Source organism: Procambarus clarkii, chromosome 52 (genome assembly GCF_040958095.1).
Source record: "Procambarus clarkii isolate CNS0578487 chromosome 52, FALCON_Pclarkii_2.0, whole genome shotgun sequence".
NCBI classification, from domain to species: Eukaryota; Metazoa; Arthropoda; class Malacostraca; order Decapoda; family Cambaridae; genus Procambarus; species Procambarus clarkii.
The window spans coordinates 28,932,359-28,954,391 of NC_091201.1; the positions used below are offsets into that span (position 1 = coordinate 28,932,359).

The following is a 22,033-nucleotide window of genomic DNA, read 5'->3' on the forward strand; positions in this document are numbered from 1 at the left end:
TGTGTCGATCACTGTCAAATATGGTAGCAAACCAGATCTGTAATAATGAAGAAATTCCTTCACGATTGTTACAAAGATGTGTGTTTTGTATATTGTATTATGTGTATATAATTTAACACACACACACACACACACACACACACACACACACACACACACACACACACACACACACACACACACACACACACACGTTTTCCTAATGCCGAACTAATCGCAGCTTCTCTCTTCCCTTCTCCCTGGTGCTGGTGGTGCTGCTGCTGCTGCTGCTGGTGCTGCTGGTGGTGGTGCTGGTGGTGGTGGTGGTGCTGCTGGCTGTGGTGGTTGTGGTGGTGGTGGTGTCGACCACACAGGCATCATCCTGGCGTGCTGGGCCTCGGGGACACTAGTGGGCCTGCTGCCCACCATGGGCTGGCACGAGCATGACGACCACGGACTCTGCCTCTTCCGCAAGGTGATGGACTACGACTACCTCGTCTTCCTCTACTTCTGCACCATCGTCGGCCCGGGCATCCTCATGGCCGTCTTCTACACCCACATCTACACCGTGGTCCTCAAGCAGGTGTGTACGGTGTCTTGTTACAGGTGTGTGTGCGCGCCTGACAGGTGGTTTCTCATCTGCTAAACATCCGCGTAGAAGAGAATGGTTGAATGGTTAGCGACGGGTTAAGGGTAGAGATGTGTAATGTTAAGAGCGTAGGATAGAATGACTCTTTGGTACAAGTGCGTAGTTGAGACTGGCTGTTGCGTGTCGTGGAGTGTAATGGATTTTGTGTTTCAATTATAGGTTGTGCAATTTAGAGTGATGGTGTCGTTTATTGCAAGTGTGTGTGTGTGTGTGTGTGTGTGTGTGTGTGTGTGTGTGTGTGTGTGTGTGTGTGTGTGTGTGTGTGTGTGTGTATACACTCATTACAGGAATTCAATGAGGTGGGTGTGTGTGTTGTGTGTGTGTGTGTGTGTGTTGTGGGTGTGTGTGTGTGTGTTGTGGGTGTGTGTGTGTGTGTTGTGGGTGTGTGGGTGTGTGGTCGGGGGTGCTTGTGTTGTGTGTGTGTGTGCTTGGATGATCAGCTCTTGGTCTCCGCCTTCCTAACCGTCGATTATCTAATGTAGTGACTCAACCTATTTTCCTCTATCATATGTACTCTATGTATTTCTAACACACATCCCCAGAATGCAACCCATAGCAGATTCCCACCTCTCCGATACCTACAGTATTTACTCCCAGGTGAACGGAGGTATCCGGTGAAAAACCTACCCATTTGTTTCTTCCCCTGCCGGGAATCGAACCCGGGTCCTTTGAACTACTACCCCTGATTGCTGTGTATGTTATTGTATGCGTGTGTATTTTCATATAAATGCGTTTACATGGTCGAGTTTGAGCTCCCTAGCCCCACCTTTCGTGACTAGCCAGAGCGACTTGGATACCATGCAGAGTCGACAAACTTACACGAACTCTACAGACAGACAGACAGACAGACAGACGCCATCTCTGCCCTGATATCCATTACCTTCTCACACACACATTATATATGGTGTGTTAGAGAGCTGTTGGGCAGTCTTCTGTGGAGCATAGAGTGTGTCTCTTGGTTTTTTGAGAGTGTATTTTGATGGCTTATTGAGATGAATGGACTAGTTGTAAGGTGATGTGGGTCTCAGCTGGTGATGGCTTCCCCGCCATCACCACCAGCTGGCACTAAGCTGAGTAGCAGCTGGTGGTTTGGTTGTTAAGGGTGGTGTCTGACAGTTGAAAGGGTAATTGGGATGTGTTATTAATGGCTTACAGTTGAATGGTTATCAGTTGATGAGTGATAAGTGAGACAGTAACTAGCGTGCTTGCTAAGAGCGAGCTCCAGCTCTAGGTCCCGCCTCTCTCTCACTCTCCTGGTGTGATCCCACAGTAACATGTCATATTTCCTTGTATATATGTGTATTAGAACATATATTTTTAATTTGTTGAAGTCCCATGTTGGCCTACGCGAGATTTTGCCCTCGTACAACCAAAGTAATTAGGTCATGTCAAACCTACGCTTGAAACAATCGAGTTACCCGGGAACCTGTTCTATAAATCAACTCCCCTATTTACTAACCAGTATTTATACAATTTTTAAACAAGCATTCACTGGTTCGTGTCATATTTTGTGATTATTTAACAGCCTATTTATATTCTGCTTAAGAGTAGATACCCCCCCCCCCCCACACACACACACACACACACACACACACACACACACACACACACACACACACACACACACACACACACACACACACACACACATACACACACGAGAAGAGAGGCAACGACAGCAAGTGGGGTCCATCTTGGACTCAAGTCATGATAAGAGCCCTGCCAGGAAGGACTGCCTCGCCGCCGTCACTTCCCATGTGTGTGTGTTAGGTATCATTTTCAGCCAGGTTATGGCGACCTTACGCCTGCTCGACCGACAGTACACAGGCGTCACTCACTGCCTCTCACGGCAAGTGAGAGGCAGTGCCCGAAACGCTTTGCGTAATAGTGGCTTTAGGCATTGTATGTACTAGCTCTATCTATAAAGCCAACAAACTTTGTAAAATCTCTTTATGTATGTACCTTTACCTAAATAAAAAATTATTATTATTATTATAAGTTGGTAGGTGTGTTCTCTCTCTCTCTTGTGTTGAGGCGAGTCCGAGCTGGCTTGGCCAGTCTCCTGCTAGCGGGGACGCGGGCGGCTGTTAATATTTGTATCTGCAGATTTGAGCTGTTAGCTCTTGGACTCCGCCTTTCTAACCAATCTATTTTCCCCACTTATTACATCTACTACATGTGTGTCTACCAAACGCACTCACTTCCCCAGGAAGCAGCCCGTAGCAGCTGTCTAACTCCCAGGTACCTATTTACTGCTTGGTGAATAGGTGCATCAGGGTGAAAGAGAGACTGCCCATTTGTTTTGGGCCTCTGCCGGGAATCGAACCTGGGCCCATTGAGACTACGACCCCCGAGCGCTGTGCACTCAGCCGTGACACCCCGACACCTTACACACACTGTGTGAGGTGTGCGTACTCACCTAGTTGTACTTCCCTAGTTGTGCTTGCAGGGGTTGAGCTCTGGCTCTTAGTGCCCGCCTCTTAAATGTTATGTTATGGAAATGGGACTAGGAGATAGGAGACCAAAGGGACAGTACACACTGAAGGGGAACAGCCTACCTGTGACGACGCGCGAAAGAGACCTGGGTGTGGACGTAACACCTAATCTATCTCCTGAGGCACATATAAATAGGATAACGACAGCAGCGTACTCTACACTGGCAAAAGTTAGAACATCATTCAGAAACCTAAGTAAGGAGGCATTTAGGGCGCTTTACACTGCCTACGTAAGGCCAGTCTTAGAGTATGCCGCCTCATCATGGAGTCCCCATCTGAAGAAGCATATAATGAAACTGGTAAAGGTTCAGAGGTTTGCAACGAGACTCGTCCCAGAGCTACGAGGGATGGGGTATGAGGAGCGCCTGAGGGAACTGTGCCTTATGACACTAGAAAGAAGGGAGAAGGGGGACATGATAGGAACGTATAAGATACTCAGAGGGATTGACAGAGTGGACATAGACGAAATGTTCACACGGAATAGTAACAGAACGAGGGGACATGGATGGAAGCTTGAAACTCAGATGAGTCAGAGATGTTAGGAAGTTTTCTTTTAGCGTGAGAGTAGTGGGAAAATGGAATGCACTTCAGGAACAGGTTGTGGAAGCAAATACTATTCCTAATTTTAAAACCAGGTATGATAGGGAAATGGGACAGGAGTCATTGCTGTAAACAACCGATGCTCGAAAGGCGGGATCCAAGAGTCAATGCTCGATCCTGCAGACACAACTAGGTGAGTACACACACACACACACACACACACAAACTCACACTCACACTTACACTCACACACACACACACACACACACTCTCTCTCTCTCCCTCTCCCTCTCCCCCCCCCTCTCCGTGCAACAAGTGACTACCTCCCTCCCACACTTGACCATATACACGCGTCAACAGTGAACAGATCAACTTCTTTATGCGTGTGTGATCCTTAGGATCCTATCACTTGCCCTGAGAGCTTTGTGGGGTAATTAGGTCTTCCCTAATTCTTCTCTTCCAGCAACGCGAGGTTCAATTCGCGTAGTTCAGCAGTTAGTCTGGTGGTCTACCTTTGAACCTTCTCCAACATTTTTTGCGCTTAATTAGTTATCGAGTTAACGCTTGAGCTGCATACTCTAGAATTGGTCTGACATGTGTGTGGTATACAAGGTTCCAAATGACTACACAAATTTCTGAAGGCAGTTCTGGTGTTAGCCGTTCTTGCATGTGGCGCTGATGACATACTTTTGATGTGGGCATTAGGAGACAGGTTCGATGTGAGACTAATCCCTAAATCCTTTTTCTCTGTCCGTTTCATGGAGGATTTCATGTCCCATTTGGTACCTTGTGTCTGACCTGCTCAATCCACCTAGCCTCATTATTTTACATTTATTGCAGTTAAACTAGTAACAATTTATTAAACCATGTCTTCAGTTTGTCCTGGTCACCTTGTAGCCTCTTGCTGACTTCCTCTGTCTCAAATCTCCTCATAATTTTCGCATCATCAGCAGACATTGAGAGGAATGAGTCTATTCCCTCAGGAAGATCATTTGCATATGAGAAACATGATAAGTCCAAGGACTGAACCCTGTGGGACTCCACTAGTGACATCTCACCACTCTGAGACCCCAGCCCTCACAGTGACACACTGTGCTCAGTTACGTAGGTACTCCCTTATCCACTGGAGAATTCCCTATCACTCATGCCTACTTTTCCAGCTTATGCACTAGTCTGTTATGAGGTATTGTCAAAGGCTTCCTGGCAGTCTAAAAATATTGTCTGTCCCCCGTTCTTATATATTTATTCTAACCCAGTTACATGTGTTCTTGCGGGGGTTAAGGTTCGGCTCTTTGGCCCCGCCTTTCAACTGTCAATCAACTGAATGTACGTGTTCCTGAGCCTACTGGGCTCTATCATATCTACATTTGAAACTGTACATGGAGTCAGCCTCCACCACATCACTTCCTAGTGCATTCCATTTACTAACCACTCTGAAAAAGTTCTTTCTAATGTCTCTGTGGCTCATTTGGGTACTCAGCTTCCACCTGTGTCTCCTTTTCCTGTGTTAAATAATCCATCCTTTATTTCCCTGTCAAGCGTGTGTGTGTGTGTTCTCTGACAGACGGCTCCCACCTTGTTAAACCTTTGTGTTGACATGTCTACAAACTAATGTTTCAGGTGGTGTTGAGCCGGGGCTGTGAGCGGAAGTCCTAACACTATTAACATCTCCCTCTCTTATAAATGTCTCTCTTGAAGTGGTCTCTTCAACTCACCAAAGTGTTCCAATTCCAGAGCAAACTCTCTGTGAAATCGGAGCACGGGACGGTAAGCGAAAGGAGAGTTGAGCCTTGTTGCACAGCGCCTCACGGCCCAGTTTTGCCTGATTACACGTAGAACGTCTCTTAGTGAATGTGTGTTCCCAGAATTTTGACATCCAACACAGTTTGCTTTTATTTTGCCGTTTGATTTTCCTTGTCTTGTTTTTGCCTCACCTGTGAATTTGTTTTGGTAATTCTGAATGTTTTTTTTCTTGTGGACTTTGTAACTATGTCTTTTGTAGTAGATATGTATCAACAACAATTTCAAGTTACATATTATTTATGTATTTTAATACTTTTCCTGGCATACTCTCCACCTCTTGCACTCCCTCTGGCGGTGGAAAATAAAGTTATGAAGGCTGCTCGAACCTTTGTATAAAGGGATGATATACCCCCCCCCCCAATATACTAGAAATATATCCACCAACAATTATACTCCGCTTTTCCATGTATATACGCTATGACCTTACTCTAGTTCTAAGGTTAGCCTAAAAGTTGGTGAGTTAAACTGTTGTGGTTAGCGACGCTGCCACGGCTGATAGGCCTAGTCCTTAAGCCCAACACCGAACAAGCAAACGTAATCACTCCGTAGTCCGAACACGTAGCCCATATAGACTGGGAGCCGATTGGGTAGTTACGTTTGTCTTCAAGGAGGGTAGTTAAGGAATGTCTTCGGAGGCGGGGTAGTTAAGCTTGTAAAACAGTGCGTAGTTAAGCTTATTAATGTGTAGTTAATCTTTTTATTAAGGCGTAGTTAAGCTTGTTACCTGTTAGTAAATCTTGTCTTCAGGAAGATGTTAAGCTTGTCTTAAGGAGGGTAGTTAAGCTTGTTACCTGTGGGTAGTTAAGCCTAATACAAGTGGATATTTAAGCTTATCAGTGGCTAGTTAAGCTTTATTGCCAGTGAGTGGTTGAGCATGGTAATAGTGGATAATTAAGCTGAGCAGTGGATAATTAAGCTGAGCAGTGGATAATTAAGCTGAGCAGTGGATAATTGAGCTGAGCAGTGGATAATTAAGCTGAGCAGTGGATAATTAAGCTGAGCAGTGGATAATTGAGCTAGTTACCAGTGGGTGACTTCGTTTGCCTGTAGCCTTAGTTTCAAATATTTTGATTTTGAATGGACTGAATTATACACATTTTTGTAATATTGCCTCGGCTTTTGAATGTTCTGTAGTGTTCATTTTAGTGGGCGTTCATGATGTGTTCTTACGGTTGGTACACATAGTATGCATGGTAGAAATTGTAGGCATGGTATACATAGTATACATGGTATACATAGTATACATGGTATACATGGTATACATAGTATACATGGTATACATAGTATACATGGTATACATAGTATACATGGTATACATAGTATACATGTATACTATGTATACTGTGTATACCATGGTATACACAGTATACATAGTATACATGGTATATACATAGTATGCATGTCCTCTCATTTAGCACGTCACATTTGTGTATGGAATTGCCAAAATCCGCCCCCAAAAAAAAACCATTGCGGCGTGTTAGTAAATAAAACTCCGTAAAATTTACGTATTCTATGACTCGGCCTCGATAGGTTAGGTGGGTAGTTTGGGTTGGTGCGTTCGTTTCTGGCTAGGGTAAACAGTTGTAGTTTTTGACGGAGTGTCAGATAGAGAGATTATGGGGCTTCTTGGCCAGGGAAGTGACCGAGGGTAGTGTGGATACACCCAAACTAACACAAAATGTGACCTCACACATCGTGAATTGGGTAGCTTTATCATTTCATAAGAAACAAATTAGGAAAAAAATATAAATTCAGAAAAACTTGGCTTATTAGGCAAATCGGGCCTTGCATAGTAGGCCGAGAAGTGCGTTGTGGCTACTAGGTACGACATATATATATATATATATATATATATTATATATATATATATATATATATTGTGACGGTAACGCGTTGGTGTTCGGCTGTTTAAGGCTAGGGGTATGGCCTCGTCACATAGTTATAAAAAAAAATAGAAAAACTGGAACTTCGTCTGTGGTAAGGTAAGGAGAAGACACACAAAACACAAGTAAACTTTAACAATGAAATTTTAATTACGTTAAATAAATCAAAACATGAAAATAATGCACAAACAAATATGTATAATAAAATCAATGAATCAAAATAATAAGAATACTTAAATGACAAAATGAAAGTTACGTTAAGGCAAAATAACAAGAAGTGCAACAAAAGTTAAGTGGGAGGTGCTGGAATATTGGCTTAAAGCCACCACCTCTCTCAGTACACGCTAACGTCTAGCTGGGAGGAGTGCTGGCTACGAAAGCACGGAACATTCTGAGGACTGATGTTGGGGCGACCCCAGACATCAGGTAGTATTGGGGGCGAGTGCAGGTGCAGCCAGACCGGCGACCAATCAGCGGAGCCGTAGCGATCAACGGGTAGTTTGGTGGTTGGAGTTCGAACAGGTGGCTGGATGCATACGTTTCTGCTCACCCTGGCAAGCCTTGCTGGTGCTGGTGTTGTTGTCGTTGTTGGACATTTCTTCCATAGTCTTTTATATAATTGTGACGACGTAATTATGAAGGGAAGAGCAGGCTCAATCTCTTGAAGGAGATTATTGTCACAACTCTCCCCCGAAGCCTGCGGTTCTGGAAGAAGTACGTCGTTATGTGGTGGAGTATTAGATGGAGTTGCTTCTACTTCATAAACTCTGGAGAGATCATGGGCTAAGATGTTGTCAGACTCTTGGTATAGCGTGTCTCCAGGTTGAATTTCTGCAGTTAGCAAGCCCATAGTAGAAGACGTTGAGATGAGAAGTGGGCGTGCTGCAGGAGGTGTAGGGTGGTGTGGTCCGTATTGATGGTGGACCGAGCACTTTTCAGGTGTGGAGTGAAGTGCTGAAGCTTCAGGATGAGGAAGAGTAGCTCCTTGCCAATTGTTCCGTCGTTCCTTGTAGCAGTAGTCGCTGACAGGTGTATTCTTCTCGCCTCGTTGCTGCATCACGACACCACCATCGTCGGTACCATTGGCGTCGACATGGAGGATGTAGGGCTTATCTGACGAGGTGAGAGTGGAATTAGAAGAGGGCATAGGAGCACGAGTATTATCCTGAAAGCATTTGGGAAGATCATTAAGGATTTTGGAATTAGAAAGCGCCGACTCCTTGTCAGTGCTTTCGGGAGAAGAAGCCGGGATGGTCTCACTGTGGATGTAGGGTTCTGTGAATGTGGAATAATTAGTCAAGACAGTGGGAGGAGTACCATTATATTGCTTCAGGAGGTTGACGTGGCACAGCTGGGTCTTCCGCCGCCTATCAGGAGTCTCTATCACATAATTATTATTATTCCTGCACTCTTTGACGCAGTAGGGTCCTGAAAATCTGTTTTGTAAAGGTGAACCTGGGATAGGGAAATAAGCAAGGACGAAGTCTCCCGGCTTGAATTTTCTTACTTTGCTGGTCTGGTCGTAATGAGTCTTCATTCTCACCTGGGCTTTCAATAGATTATCATGAGCAAAGCGGTGGACTCTCTCTAGAATGTGTTGAAGGTTTTGAAGAAACTGGGGCACATTCTGATGCTCACTGAAGGTGGCATCTCTGAGAGAGTCTTTGAAAGCCTTAAGGGGAGTACGGCACTTACGGCCGTAGAGCATCTCATAAGGAGATACTCCTAGGGACTCATTGGGGAGACTTCTGAAAATACACATTATTAGGTCAATCTGCTTATCCCAATCCTTCGAGGTTTCACTACAAAACTTTTTCAAGAGTGCTTTGATGGTCTGATGACTACGTTCAAGAGAACCCTGTGAAGCAGGATGATAGGGGCTGGACAATACCTGTTTGATGTTGAACTCCTCCAGTGTCCTTTTGAAGAGATCACTGGTGAAGTTGGTGCCACAGTCACTTTGAATCTCCCTGGGAAATCCGTATTGAGTGAAGATCTTCAGTAGATGTTTGATAACCGTAGCAGCCGTGATGTTCTTCACTGGAACTGCTATGGGAAATCTGGTGGTAGGACACAGGATGGTTAGGATGTAGGCGTTACCTGAACTGGTCCGAGGTAAAGGACCAACACAGTCTATTATGAGTCTGTGGAAAGGTTCCGCGGGCACCTGTATGGGAATCAGTGGTGCTCTGGGAATGGAGACGTTCGGTTTGCCTGCCATCTGACATGTATGACACTGTTTTACGTATTGTTTGACGTTGTTTATCATACCTGGCCAGTAGTAGTCTTGACGAATCCCATGGTAAGTCTTGTTGAAGCCGTAGTGGGAGAATGCTCCATGGGCCAGGTGTAGAATAGTGGGCCGCAGGCTGGTGGGAATCACAAGTTGTTCGGTGTTGGCCCAATCGTCCTCCTCCTTCAGTTTACTGGGTCTATATCTGCGGTAGAGCAAGTCGTTCTCTAGGAAGAACCCAGGAATACTGTCGGGTTGAGTCTCAGCCTGGAAAAACAATGGTGTTAAAGTAAGATCTTCCCTCTGCAACTTACGGAACTCCAACTTGGTCAGATGCGGGGGTAGTTTCTGAGGGTCTTGAGGGACAGCGGTAGCAGTAGAGTCAGCTGGCTGTGGACGTGCGGCTTGTGCACGGGTGGTCACGAGAACCGGAGGAGAAACATCATCACTCTCTTGAACCTCTGCTGGAACATACTCAAGAATAGGGTTACTTGGCACAGAGTTACACACCTGGGGTTTGTCCATGACGATCAGGTTGGTTGGTTGCAGGTCTTCTGCCAAGTCGTTGCCTAGGAGAAGTTGCACTCCAGGCATGGGAAAAGGCTTTTCCCTGACGGCGACTTGGACTTCCCCGTTCACGTAGGGACAATCCAGGTGGACTCTGGCGAGAGGGTATGGAGTAGTAGCAGTGAGGTCAGTGATGAAGACCGTTTCCCCGGTGTAGACTATGTTGGGCACAGCCGACTTCAAGATGATCGATTGTAGAGCCGCTGTGTCCCTCAAGATCTTCAATTTGAAACGTCCCTCCGGATTTGAACCGTTGGCAGAGACAGTTCCAGTATACAGGTGGTTACTGAAAAGAGAAAGATCATTAACATCAACACCAACATTCATCACAGGCTTACCGGACTTAGGAGGAGTTGGTTTGGGTCGTTGTTGGTCAGTGGTTCCCTTGTATTGAGACTTACCACACTTGTCTATGGTATGTCCATAGAGTCTACAATACTTGCAGTACAGTTGTGAACCAGCTTGATCGGGGCTCACCTTCTCGTAACTGTACCACGACTTCTTACTGGAGGATGGTTCAGGTGTCAGCCGGTGGATGAGGCTGTAAGTGTCAGCCGACTTAGCACACTTCAGGTAGTCGGTTTCTTCTTTATCTGCTAAGTAGAGGCGGACAGGAGGCGGCACACGTCTCAAGAATTCTTCAACAAGCATCAGGTTGACGAGTTCTGTAAAAGTAGAGACATGTGCTGCTTCCAGCCATTTCATGAAATACCTCCGTTTCGTGTTAGCAAACTCGAGGAAGGTAGTGGTACTTGCCTTCAGGTGGTCACGGAATTTCCTTCTATAACTTTCAGTAGAGAGGAGGTAGGCGTCCAACACTGCTTGTTTCAGAGTGTAGTAGTCATTCTCAGACGCCAAAGTACTGAGTGTGACTGCAGCTCTACCTGTAAGATGGACTCTGAGAAGTGTGGCCCATTGGTCGACAGGCCAACTGAGTTGATTAGCAAGGGTTTCAAAGGTGGTGAAAAACACATCAACTTCTGCTTCTACAAAGGATGGCATTAACTTACTTGCATGTGATATATTAAAACTGACGGGAAGATTGGCAGTAGCTTGTTGGCGTTGAGTGAAGTGTGAAGTTTCCAAGGCGATTTCACGTTGACGACACTCTAGAGCCAGAGTTGCTTGTTGCTTGTCATGTTCGCGTTGTATTTCCAACTCGCGTTGTTTTGTTTCAAGCTGTACTCTCTCACGTTCATGGAGCAAGGCGACCTCACGTTCGTGTTCTTCTCTCCTCAAAGCAGCTTCGCGTTCTTGTTCGTCTCTCCTCAAAGCGGCTTCGCGTTCGTGTTCTTCCCTTCGTATGGCAGCTGCTTCTCTTTGCTGCTCACGTTCAATCTTGGCCAGCTCTAGTTTAAGTTTCATCGTTGCCAAGTCAGTTTTCTCTGCAATATAGTAAGTTTCATGAGTTTCAGAGTCTATCTTACCTTGCTCTAAATAGTAATCCAGCAACAGGTTGTGTAGGTCATTTTTGTTGGCTTGGTAGGGAACTTCTAGTTGATACTCATGTGCAAGAGTTTGTAATTCAGTCCTCTTGGCACGACTTAAAGTCCCTATTTCACCTGCTGGATTTGCACGGAAAGTTTGGAGACGAAACATGGTGAAATTAGCAAATAAAGGTACACGAATGTTCAATAATGAAATGTCAGAAACAGGACAACGTGGCAACTGGTACCTATCCTGTGTGATCTTTAACAATTAACGTTAAGTGAAAGATATTAAATGATTAAATGAAATCAAGGGCGCAGGAAATCTTGTACCCGGTACTCATGTAAGAGAATAAGGGCAAGAAAATCCTACTAACAAATGAAACAAAAGTTTCGAAAACAACTGAAACAGTTAAATGCTTCAAAAGTAAAATTGGTAGTCCAAGGATGTAGGCATACCTTGCCAAGTCTCTATAGGACATAAAGCAAGTTTTTCCTACTGAATTTAATATGATACTTACAGAATTAGCGAACTTTTGTGCTCTGAAAAAAATAAGCTAATTCCCTACCGTTGTATGTATCATCATCTCTGACTGACGTGTAGGGGTGCGAGGTGTCAACTGGTGACGAGAACTGCTGCTGAGGTCCCAATTCAGCAACTAAAGTTCGAGCTAGAGGAACTATGGCCCTCTTTGTCCTCCTACAGTCAGATTGCAGAAGATTGGGTACTCTTGACCCGGGGCAGACCACAGTACCAGGGTACCAATATGATGATCTGTCAGAATGAGAAATATTCAAGGGACATAGATGGTAAATACGAGTAATAACACGGAGGGAGAGATGACCAATTAAGAGTATGACTGCGGCCTACAGTCACCACGTAATCCAAAGTTGTCTCACCTTCACTATATGTTACTCTCGTAATGCACAATACACCGCACCTTATAAAAAATGAAATTGAATGAAAAATAGTAAAGCTACGTTAACAAAGTTAAATACGCTTACCATAAATTACCACTTGGCACCAGTACCTGAGTGAGGCTCCTAGGACAGGCCCCCATATAACTTGTGACGGTAACGCGTTGGTGTTCGGCTGTTTAAGGCTAGGGGTATGGCCTCGTCACATAGTTATAAAAAAAAATAGAAAAACTGGAACTTCGTCTGTGGTAAGGTAAGGAGAAGACACACAAAACACAAGTAAACTTTAACAATGAAATTTTAATTACGTTAAATAAATCAAAACATGAAAATAATGCACAAACAAATATGTATAATAAAATCAATGAATCAAAATAATAAGAATACTTAAATGACAAAATGAAAGTTACGTTAAGGCAAAATAACAAGAAGTGCAACAAAAGTTAAGTGGGAGGTGCTGGAATATTGGCTTAAAGCCACCACCTCTCTCAGTACACGCTAACGTCTAGCTGGGAGGAGTGCTGGCTACGAAAGCACGGAACATTCTGAGGACTGATGTTGGGGCGACCCCAGACATCAGGTAGTATTGGGGGCGAGTGCAGGTGCAGCCAGACCGGCGACCAATCAGCGGAGCCGTAGCGATCAACGGGTAGTTTGGTGGTTGGAGTTCGAACAGGTGGCTGGATGCATACGTTTCTGCTCACCCTGGCAAGCCTTGCTGGTGCTGGTGTTGTTGTCGTTGTTGGACATTTCTTCCATAGTCTTTTATATAATTGTGACGACGTAATTATGAAGGGAAGAGCAGGCTCAATCTCTTGAAGGAGATTATTGTCACAACTAACACAAAATGTGACCTCACACATCGTGAATTGGGTAGCTTTATCATTTCATAAGAAACAAATTAGGAAAAAAATATAAATTCAGAAAAACTTGGCTTATTAGGCAAATCGGGCCTTGCATAGTAGGCCGAGAAGTGCGTTGTGGCTACTAGGTACGACATATATATATATAATATATATATATATATATATATATATATATATATATATATATATATATATATATATATATATATATATATATATATAAATGCTAACCCCCGACATACTGACTTACCATTCATGTACTGCAAGAAACTGTCGATTGTGGAGTAAATTGATTTTCCGGGAATTTTTGGAAGTAGATCACGCCATAGAATTATTAAAGTGGAATTATGGAAATACAGAAATAAGGGTTCGTTCTCGACTCGGTCGAGAATTCCGCGTTCGAATCCCGGGCGGGACAGAAATGGTTGGGCACATTTTTTTCTATCACCTAATGCCTCTGTTCACCTAGCAGTAAGCAGGTACTCGGGAGTTTGGGTCAGCTTGTTGTGGGACTGCATCCTTTGGGACCTCGATATGAGCCTAACCTGTATAGATACACTCTGGCTGCCTGTCCCCCCGATACAATGAGTCATTAAAGAAACTTTGAATTGATTTTTAAAATTATATATATATATATATATATATATATATATATATATATATATATATATATATATAATTAAAAAAATGGTTCACAAAAATGTATATAGTTTGAAGGGTGTTACGCCGGCTCTTTCGAAATACACAAGTTACCCATACGATATTTTTTTCAGTTTTCTTCAATGCCTCATTTCTTACCCGCGTTTTCTTTGATATATTTTTCCCTTGATTAGCTACAGCTCCTCTTGTGTGTTTGTCCTCTCAGTTGAACGGATAAAATATCTTTTGTTTTCCATGTTTAATCTTGAGGTTTAGTATATTGTGTGTGTGTGATATTGTAAATATTGTGTTGTTGTTATTGTTTATTTGCGCTGTTGGTTCCTGCCCACTCCTGGCTGACGTGTGGTTGTTGTTGTGGTTGTTGTAGTTGTTGTAGTTGTTGTAGTTGTTTATGGCCGCTGTGGTTATGGTCACTGTGACGGTAAACACGGGACTCTTGCCTCTCCCTCCGCCCCCCTCCCTCTCTCTCTCTCTCCCCCTCCCCTCTGTCCCTCTCCCCTCTCTCTCCCCCTCTCCCCTCTCTCTCCCCCTCTCCCCTCTCCCCCTCCCCCTCTCCCCTCTCTCTCCCCCTCTCCCCTCTCCCCCTCTCCCCCTCTCCCCTCTCTCTCCCCCTCTCCCCTTCTCTCCCTCTCTGACGAAGCCGGATGTGTTCTTAAACACTATTCACTTCTCCAGATGTTGGTAATTATAAAGGAGCCCTTATGACGGGCAGCAGTTCCAGAGACTAACGACTGCTGTCTGTCTCTCTCTCGTGCCACCAGGTAATTACATCACCTCTCAAGGATTCGCCAATTAAGATAAAAGAAGAAATTAGGACAAGAGCCACGAGAGCCAGAGGGGCACTATAAGAGCCAGAGTGGGGTGCCCACAAGAGCCAGAATGGACTTAAAGGGGAGTTATATTGTCTTAAGAATCGTTACTTGGGTTTATAAATGTCGTTCAGATGTTTTCCCAGATTTCCATATATGGTGTTGATGCTCATCTGTTTGTTCTTCTCTGTTGTTAGTGTTGGAATAATATCCACTCCTAATTGTTACTGTTACTGATTCTTGCAGTTGGCTTCCTGTTGTGTGAAGTTCCTTGTGGTCAGTTGTCTTCCCATCTTCACTGTTGTGTGAAGTTCCTTGTGGTCAGTTGTCTTCCCATCTTCACTGTTGTGTGAAGTTCCTTGTGGTCAGTTGTCTTCCCATCTTCACTGTTGTGTGAAGTTCCTTGTGGTCAGTTGTCTTCCCATTTTCACTGTTGTGTGAAGTTCCTTGTGGTCAGTTGTCTTCCCATCTTCACTGTTGTGTGAAGTTCCTTGTGGTCAGTTGTCTTCCCATCTTCACTGTTGTGTGAAGTTCCTTGTGGTCAGTTGTCTTCCCATCTTCACTGTTGTGTGAAGTTCCTTGTGGTCAGTTGTCTTCCCATCTTCAATGTTGTGTGAAGTTCCTTGTGGTCAGTTGTCTTCCCATCTTCACTGTTGTGTGAAGTTCCTTGTGGTCAGTTGTCTTCCCATCTTCATTGTTGTGTGAAGTTCCTTGTGGTCAGTTGTCTTCCCATCTTCATTGGTTGGGGGGATGACTTTAGCATTTGTCTGCCGGTTCCTGGAGTAGGTTTAGGTCTTCCTGTAAGTCTCTGAAGAGGACTTTGATTGTTACGTTCCTCCATAACTTTCTCAACATTGACATGTACCGGCTCATGTCCTCGGCCAGATCAGTCACATGATTCAAGAACAATAGTATCCCTCCACTCTACATCTCTCATTATGACTGTCCTTCATATAGTCCCTTAGTCAGTGCCCTGTTATCCCACCTATCCCTGCTTCTCCATCTTATCCACCAGCCTGCCATTACCAACAGTATCGAGTGCCTTTCGACAGTCTAGGAAGATGCAGTCTACCCAGCGTTTAGTTTACTTTCATATCTCAGTAACCTTATCATCGACATCGATAAAGTTCGTCATGCATGACTTTGTTGGTCTTCCGTTACTAAGTGTATTCTCCATCTCCAGGTGTTCCATTATTCTCATTCTAATTATTTTGAAGGCACTTGAAGGCAAGGGGACCAGGTTCACGAAGCAGTTACGCAAGCACTTACGAACCTGTACATCTTTTCTCAATCTTTGGCGCTTTACATTTAATGAGCTGCGAAGCACCAGGAGGCTGTTTATAACAACAACAACAGATGATTGGCAAGTTTTCATGCTTGTAAACTGTTTAATAAATGTAACCAAAGCCGTCAAAGATTGAGGAAAGATGTACACGTTCGTAAGTACTTGCGTAACTGCTTCGTGAATCTGGCCCTGAATACTCGTTAGTGACAGTACTAGTTAGTGCTCTTAACTATCTGTCTGTTATTACTGGCAGTACTGTGTACTCACCTATTTGTGCCTGCAGGAACGAGAATTAGCTCTTTGATCCCGCCTTACTAGCCACCGGTTTTTGAAAACAATGACTCCTCTCCCATTTCCCTATCATACCTAATTTTAAAATTATGAATAGTGTTTTGCTTCCAATAACCTGCTCCTTTAGTTCATTCCAATTTACCACTAAAAGAAAAGTTTCTAATATCTCTTATGACTCATCTGAGCTTCTAGCTTCCACCCGTGTCCCCTTGTTCTGTTAGTATCAGTGTCAACATTTCGTCTATTTCCACTGTCAATCCCCCTAAGTATTTTATACGTTCCTATCATATCCCCTCCCTTTCCATTCTTTGTTCTAGTGGCGTCAGGTTCAGTTCCTTCAGGCGCTCTTCATATCCCATCCCTCGTAACTCTGGGACGAGCCTCGTCGCAAACTTCTGAATCTTTTCCAGTTTTCACATGTGTTTCTTCAGGTGTGTGTGTGTGTGTGTGTGTGTGTGTGTGTGTGTGTGTGTGTGTGTGTGTGTGTGTTTACTATTTGTGGCTGCAGAATAGCTATTTTTCCCTCTGTCTACTACATCTATTTCTTAACACACACACACACACACACACACACACACACACACACACACACACACACACACACACACACACACACACACACACACATTATCAACTGTCTAACTCCCAGGTACCTGTATACTGTTAGGTGGACAGAATCATCAGGGTTAAAAAAATTCTGCCCACTTGTTTCTGCCTCGGCCAGGAAGCGAGCCTGGGCCCTTAGGACTACGACCCCCGAGCGCTCTCCACTCAGCCGCGAGGTCCCCCCAGTGTGTGTGTGTGTGTGTGTGTGTGTGTGTGTGTGTGTGTGTGTGTGTGTATACATGAGCTATTTGTATGACATTAAGTACAATTTACAACTATATACCCATTTTGCAAATTTTAGGTTCAAAGAAGAAAACAAATTGTCCGTAGGCCTAGGTTACAATTTGGGTATGCCTGTTTATTTTGGAATGGCTGATAGTTGTATATTAAGAGCCTAGCCTAACCTAACCTAATCTAACCTAGCCTAATCTAACCTAACCTAAACTAACCTAACCTAAACTAAAGAGTTGAGGTGTTTTTGCAATACGGGACAAAATTTAATGTAGAACGTCATTAGTCATAGCTTCCAATAATCAAATAATGTATTTAATATTAGTTCTTACAGCCGAGGATTTTATAAATTGAATAATAAAATTGACTCGTTTCCAAGTCGAAATATTTCGCGCGTTTGGCGGGCCCACCACCCCTGGCCGCCCACCAGCACGTCTCTGGCGGGCCCACCTCCCCTGGCCGCCCACCAGCACGTCTCTGGCGGGCCCACCACCCCTGGCCGCCCACCAGCACGTCTCTGGCGGGCCCACCACCCCTGGCCGCCCACCAGCACGTCTCTGGCGGGCCCTCCACCCCTGGCCGCCCACCAGCACGTCTCTGGCGGGCCCTCCACCCCTGGCCGCCCACCAGCACGTCTCTGGCGGGCCCTCCACCCCTGGCCACCCACCAGCACGTCTCTGGCGGGCCCTCCACCCCTGGCCGCCCACCAGCACGTCTCTGGCGGGCCCTCCACCCCTGGCCACCCACCAGCACGTCTCTGGCGGGCCCTCCACCCCTGGCCGCCCACCAGCACGTCTCTGGCGGGTCCTCCACCCCTGGCCACCCACCAGCACGTCTCTGGCGGGTCCTCCACCCCTGGCCGCCCACCAGCACGTCTCTGGCGGGCCCTCCACCCCCGGCCGCCCACCAGCACGTCTCTGGCGGGTCCTCCACCCCTGGCCGCCCACCAGCACGTCTAGTGTCCCATACTGAGGTGCTCTTCAACTGCCCCAAGGTTCAACGAGTGACCAACCAATCAGATGCTTCCCCTTGCACCATCAGGGCAGCTTCGACGCTCGTTCCAGTCATATCACACAGTTACTCCATTTCATAATCTTGTATGCGAATGACTAAGTACTCAAAACAGGAATCATTAAATTGCCAACCTGACCCGGCACTGCGGTCAATAGTGGGAGACTCTCACTACATAACTACCTCTATATACAATCTTGATTTAATTGCCATTATTAGAATTTTGTATAATTCTGTATAGTATGAAAAATATGTATTTAACTGTAGGTGTAGCAATAATACAAATGACAGGTGTTCATGGCGCCGTTAATGGTGACTACAGTGTATGAAGCAGTGATGGTGGTGATGGTGTAGACGGTATGGTGGCCGCGGTGACACTGTTCGCGATAATGGTAGTTGATGCAACCCTTTACCACCTCCTGTACCTCCCTGGTTCATCCTCTAGGGTGTAGAACCTCACAACCTCAGAGAGCCTCACTCACAACCTCGAGAAACCTCACGACTTTGAGGAACCAGACTCGCATCCTTTGTACCTCACTCACAGCCTTAATTGAGAAACTTTGCTCAGATCTTGCCTTAGAAACCTTGAGAAACCTCACTTATAACCTTGAGAAACCTCCCTCACAGCCTTGAAGTAGGTTCAAGTAACCTTGAAGTAACCGTTTTGATCTCCGGCAGCTTCGTCAGATCGCAGCCCAAGAGCCCCAGGCGGACGGAGCCTCGCTGGGCACTCAGAGCAGCCAGAGGCAGCGCTCCAGCTTCTTCAGGAGTGCGAGTCGAGGTCAGGTGAGCGAGTCGTCCTCCACCAGATACGACCAGCGCCGCTGCAGCACCGCCACCAACCTCGGCCAACAGGTGAGTACCACTACCGGATCCAGTTGTGGAACCGGTTGTATGGTGGAGTCTGGGGGGGGGGGAAGGCGTGAGTGTATGGGGGTCGGGGTAGCGGATAATCATGTATGTGTCTCCAGAGGGGACGAGGAAGAGGTATGTGTCCGGAGGGCTGAATGGGGAAGGTATATGTAAGGGGGAGGAAAATAGGGTTATGTAGACCATTTATATTGACGCATCTAATCTTGTTTTGCATCTTTTCTGTAGTCTTAAACGCTTGTTTCTTCCTCTTGAGTCTAAAATATCTTGCATTGTTTACTTAAGGGTTCGTGAGCGACACAGTCGCATCAGTGCATCTTAACCTGCTTGTGTAGGAGACGTAATGTACTTTAGATCTTGCACTCAGGCGTACTAACGTGGCTGGCTGTGTGTAACTTGACTGTGTATGTGGGAGTATGCAACGCAAGCTTTATGACTGGTGAGTAGCATTATTAACACCAATCACATTTCTTCCTTTTATCTTATGTCAATTTGTCTCATTTATTCCTCTAGCTGCCACTTCCAAGGAGCTTCAAATCCTCTAACATTAAAAACTTGCCTCAACACCACAACACACTCCACTTCTCCAGTCTTTCCCACAACCTGGAGGATCTCCAACTGTCTCCTTCCTACCACTTGAAGCTTCCCCAGTCAGGTCTCCATCATAGCTACGACTGTGATCTCCACCAGCACCACCCAGAGGAGACCCTCCACCATTACCTGCTACGCCTCCATTTCGAGGGAGCGCTGAAGAAGAGCGCAGAGGAACTCCACTTTGACAATGGTGATCGCATAGACAACTCCGCCGCTGAAGAGAGTCGCACCTTGAACGAGGAGAGATGCGCGAGTTTCGGCACCAGCGTAAGTTGCGACGGGAACATAGATAGGTGCAACAGTCGCGGCGCGAGTATAGAGAGGTGCGCAAGTCGCGGCTCGAGCACAGAGAGCTGCACGAGTCGAAACCACGACCTTCCCTTCCTGACGCAGGGCAGAACGCCTATAATAGTGGTGGACGCGGAGAGGAGGCTTCACGCCAACGGAGCTGATGACTTAGACGACAGCTGCGTCAGACCCAGCTGGAAGAGGCTGGTGGAAAGGATGATAAAGAGGAGTCGGAGAAGGAAGGAGGAAGCAGAGGTTGCGATGAGCCCCACAAGAGTAGGGAACGAGGAAGAATCGAGGCGAGGCAGTACCCTCTCGCACGTTCTTCACCAGGTCAGTCATCAGGTCAGTCTACCTTGGCAACTACCTGGTCTGCTAGACTAGAAACTGCGCCTGCTGGACTGGAAACTCTCTTAAACTGGATCTGTGAGTCAGTAAAGCTTAATAGTCCACAAAAGTAGTGGTGGTGGAAGAAGGGGCTCGCTTTCCAAGACAGTAGGCGCAGCAAGTCGTTTTGTACCGGGTTTCCAGTCCACACGGCAGCTGTTTTGTTAGACTCGCTCTACATTAGCCTTTCCACGTAGCCAGACTCGCAGTATTGCCACACTGTCCAGGAAACAAACCAACTTACATGACTACTGCCAAACGTTATTTTTTTTAGCACAATATATGTAAATAGCAATGTTCAGTGTGTTAAAACCTAGTGTATTTGCACTTCATTTTTACACTTGACAAATTTGCACTATATACATTTTTGGTGTATTGCGAGGGGGACCTCTTAAGCCAGGACGGTGTTGGTCTTGGAGGACCTCTTAAGCCAGGACGGTGTTGGTCTTGGAGGACCTCTTAAGCCAGGACGGTGTTGGTCTTGGAGGACCTCTTAAGCCAGGACGGTGTTGGTCTTGGAGGACCTCTTAAGCCAGGACGGTGTTGGTCTTGGAGGACCATAGCCTTTTAGTCCCGACATTATCGCTAACCTTAGATATTTCTTTGCAAAATTTACTTCTTGGTATAATTTGCGTCGAAATCAATCTCCATTTGTAATTAATATTTCCAGTTATCGGAGAAGTGTTATCGAGATCGCCCCGAGGCCAACTACTTATCTTTCCCCAAGATGCCACCCACAACAGTTGACTAACTCCTGGGGTACCTATTTTACTGCTGGGTGAACAGAGGCATCGCGTGAAAGGAAACTTGTCCAAGCGTTTCTGTCCCGGCCGGGGACTGAACCCGGGTCCCTCGGTTGTCAGTCGAGGACGTGGGTCAATGTGCTACCTTCCCGGATTGATTGATTGACGAAGATTAAGCCATCCAAGAGGTGGCACGGGCATGAATAGCCCGTAATCCTTCCCGGACACACTAGCTCATGATATTAAGCCCCGTCCCTCCCACTCATCAAGCATAAGAGTGACGCCACTAATCCCCGCCCCTTCCACTCATCAAGCATAAGAAGAGTGCCGCCACTAATCCCCGCCCCTCCCACTCATCAAGCATAAGAAGAGTGCCGCCACTAATCCCCGCCCCTCCCACTCATCAAGCATAAGAGAAGTGACGCCTCTAATCCCCGCCCCTCCCACTCATCAAGCATAAGAGGAGTGACGCCACTAATCCCCGCCCCTCCCACTCATCAAGCATAAGAGAAGTGACGCCACTAATCCCCGCCCTCCCACTCATCAAGCATAAGAGGAGTGACGCCACTAATCCCCGCCCCTCCCACTCATCAAGCATAAGAGAAGTGACGCCACTAATCCCCGCCCCTCCCACTCATCAAGCATAAGAGAAGTGACGCCACTAATCCCCGCCCTCCCACTCATCAAGCATAAGAGGAGTGACGCCACTAATCCCCGCCCCTCCCACTCATCAAGCATAAGAGAAGTGACGCCACTAATCCCCGCCCCTATCACAGTAACTAGTCACTCGGGCTTCAGTAGAAGTACATATAATGAATGACCTTAAAATAAGAATTATTTTAATGCAATAGAATGGGATTTGAGAACTAAAATGTCTTCATTAATGAGCACAGTTCGC

General features: G+C 45.9%; 1 protein-coding gene across 7 annotated transcripts in view; it reads left to right on the forward strand.

Annotated features, from left to right (window-relative positions):
- The window catches only part of LOC123763595 (serine-rich adhesin for platelets), a 188,763-nt gene that overhangs the window by 159,631 nt on the left and 7,099 nt on the right, over nt 1-22,033 (forward strand). For 5 of the 7 annotated variants that reach the window (XM_045750806.2, XM_069304579.1, XM_069304578.1 and 2 more), the window contains 3 exons: nt 354-562; nt 18,932-19,108; nt 19,637-20,350. In XM_045750806.2, the coding sequence (XP_045606762.2) occupies nt 354-562; nt 18,932-19,108; nt 19,637-20,350 (1,100 nt within the window). The remainder of the gene's footprint in view (nt 1-353; nt 563-18,931; nt 19,109-19,636; nt 20,351-22,033) is intronic. The other 2 variants (XM_069304577.1, XM_045750807.2) reach the window with 2 other exon arrangements.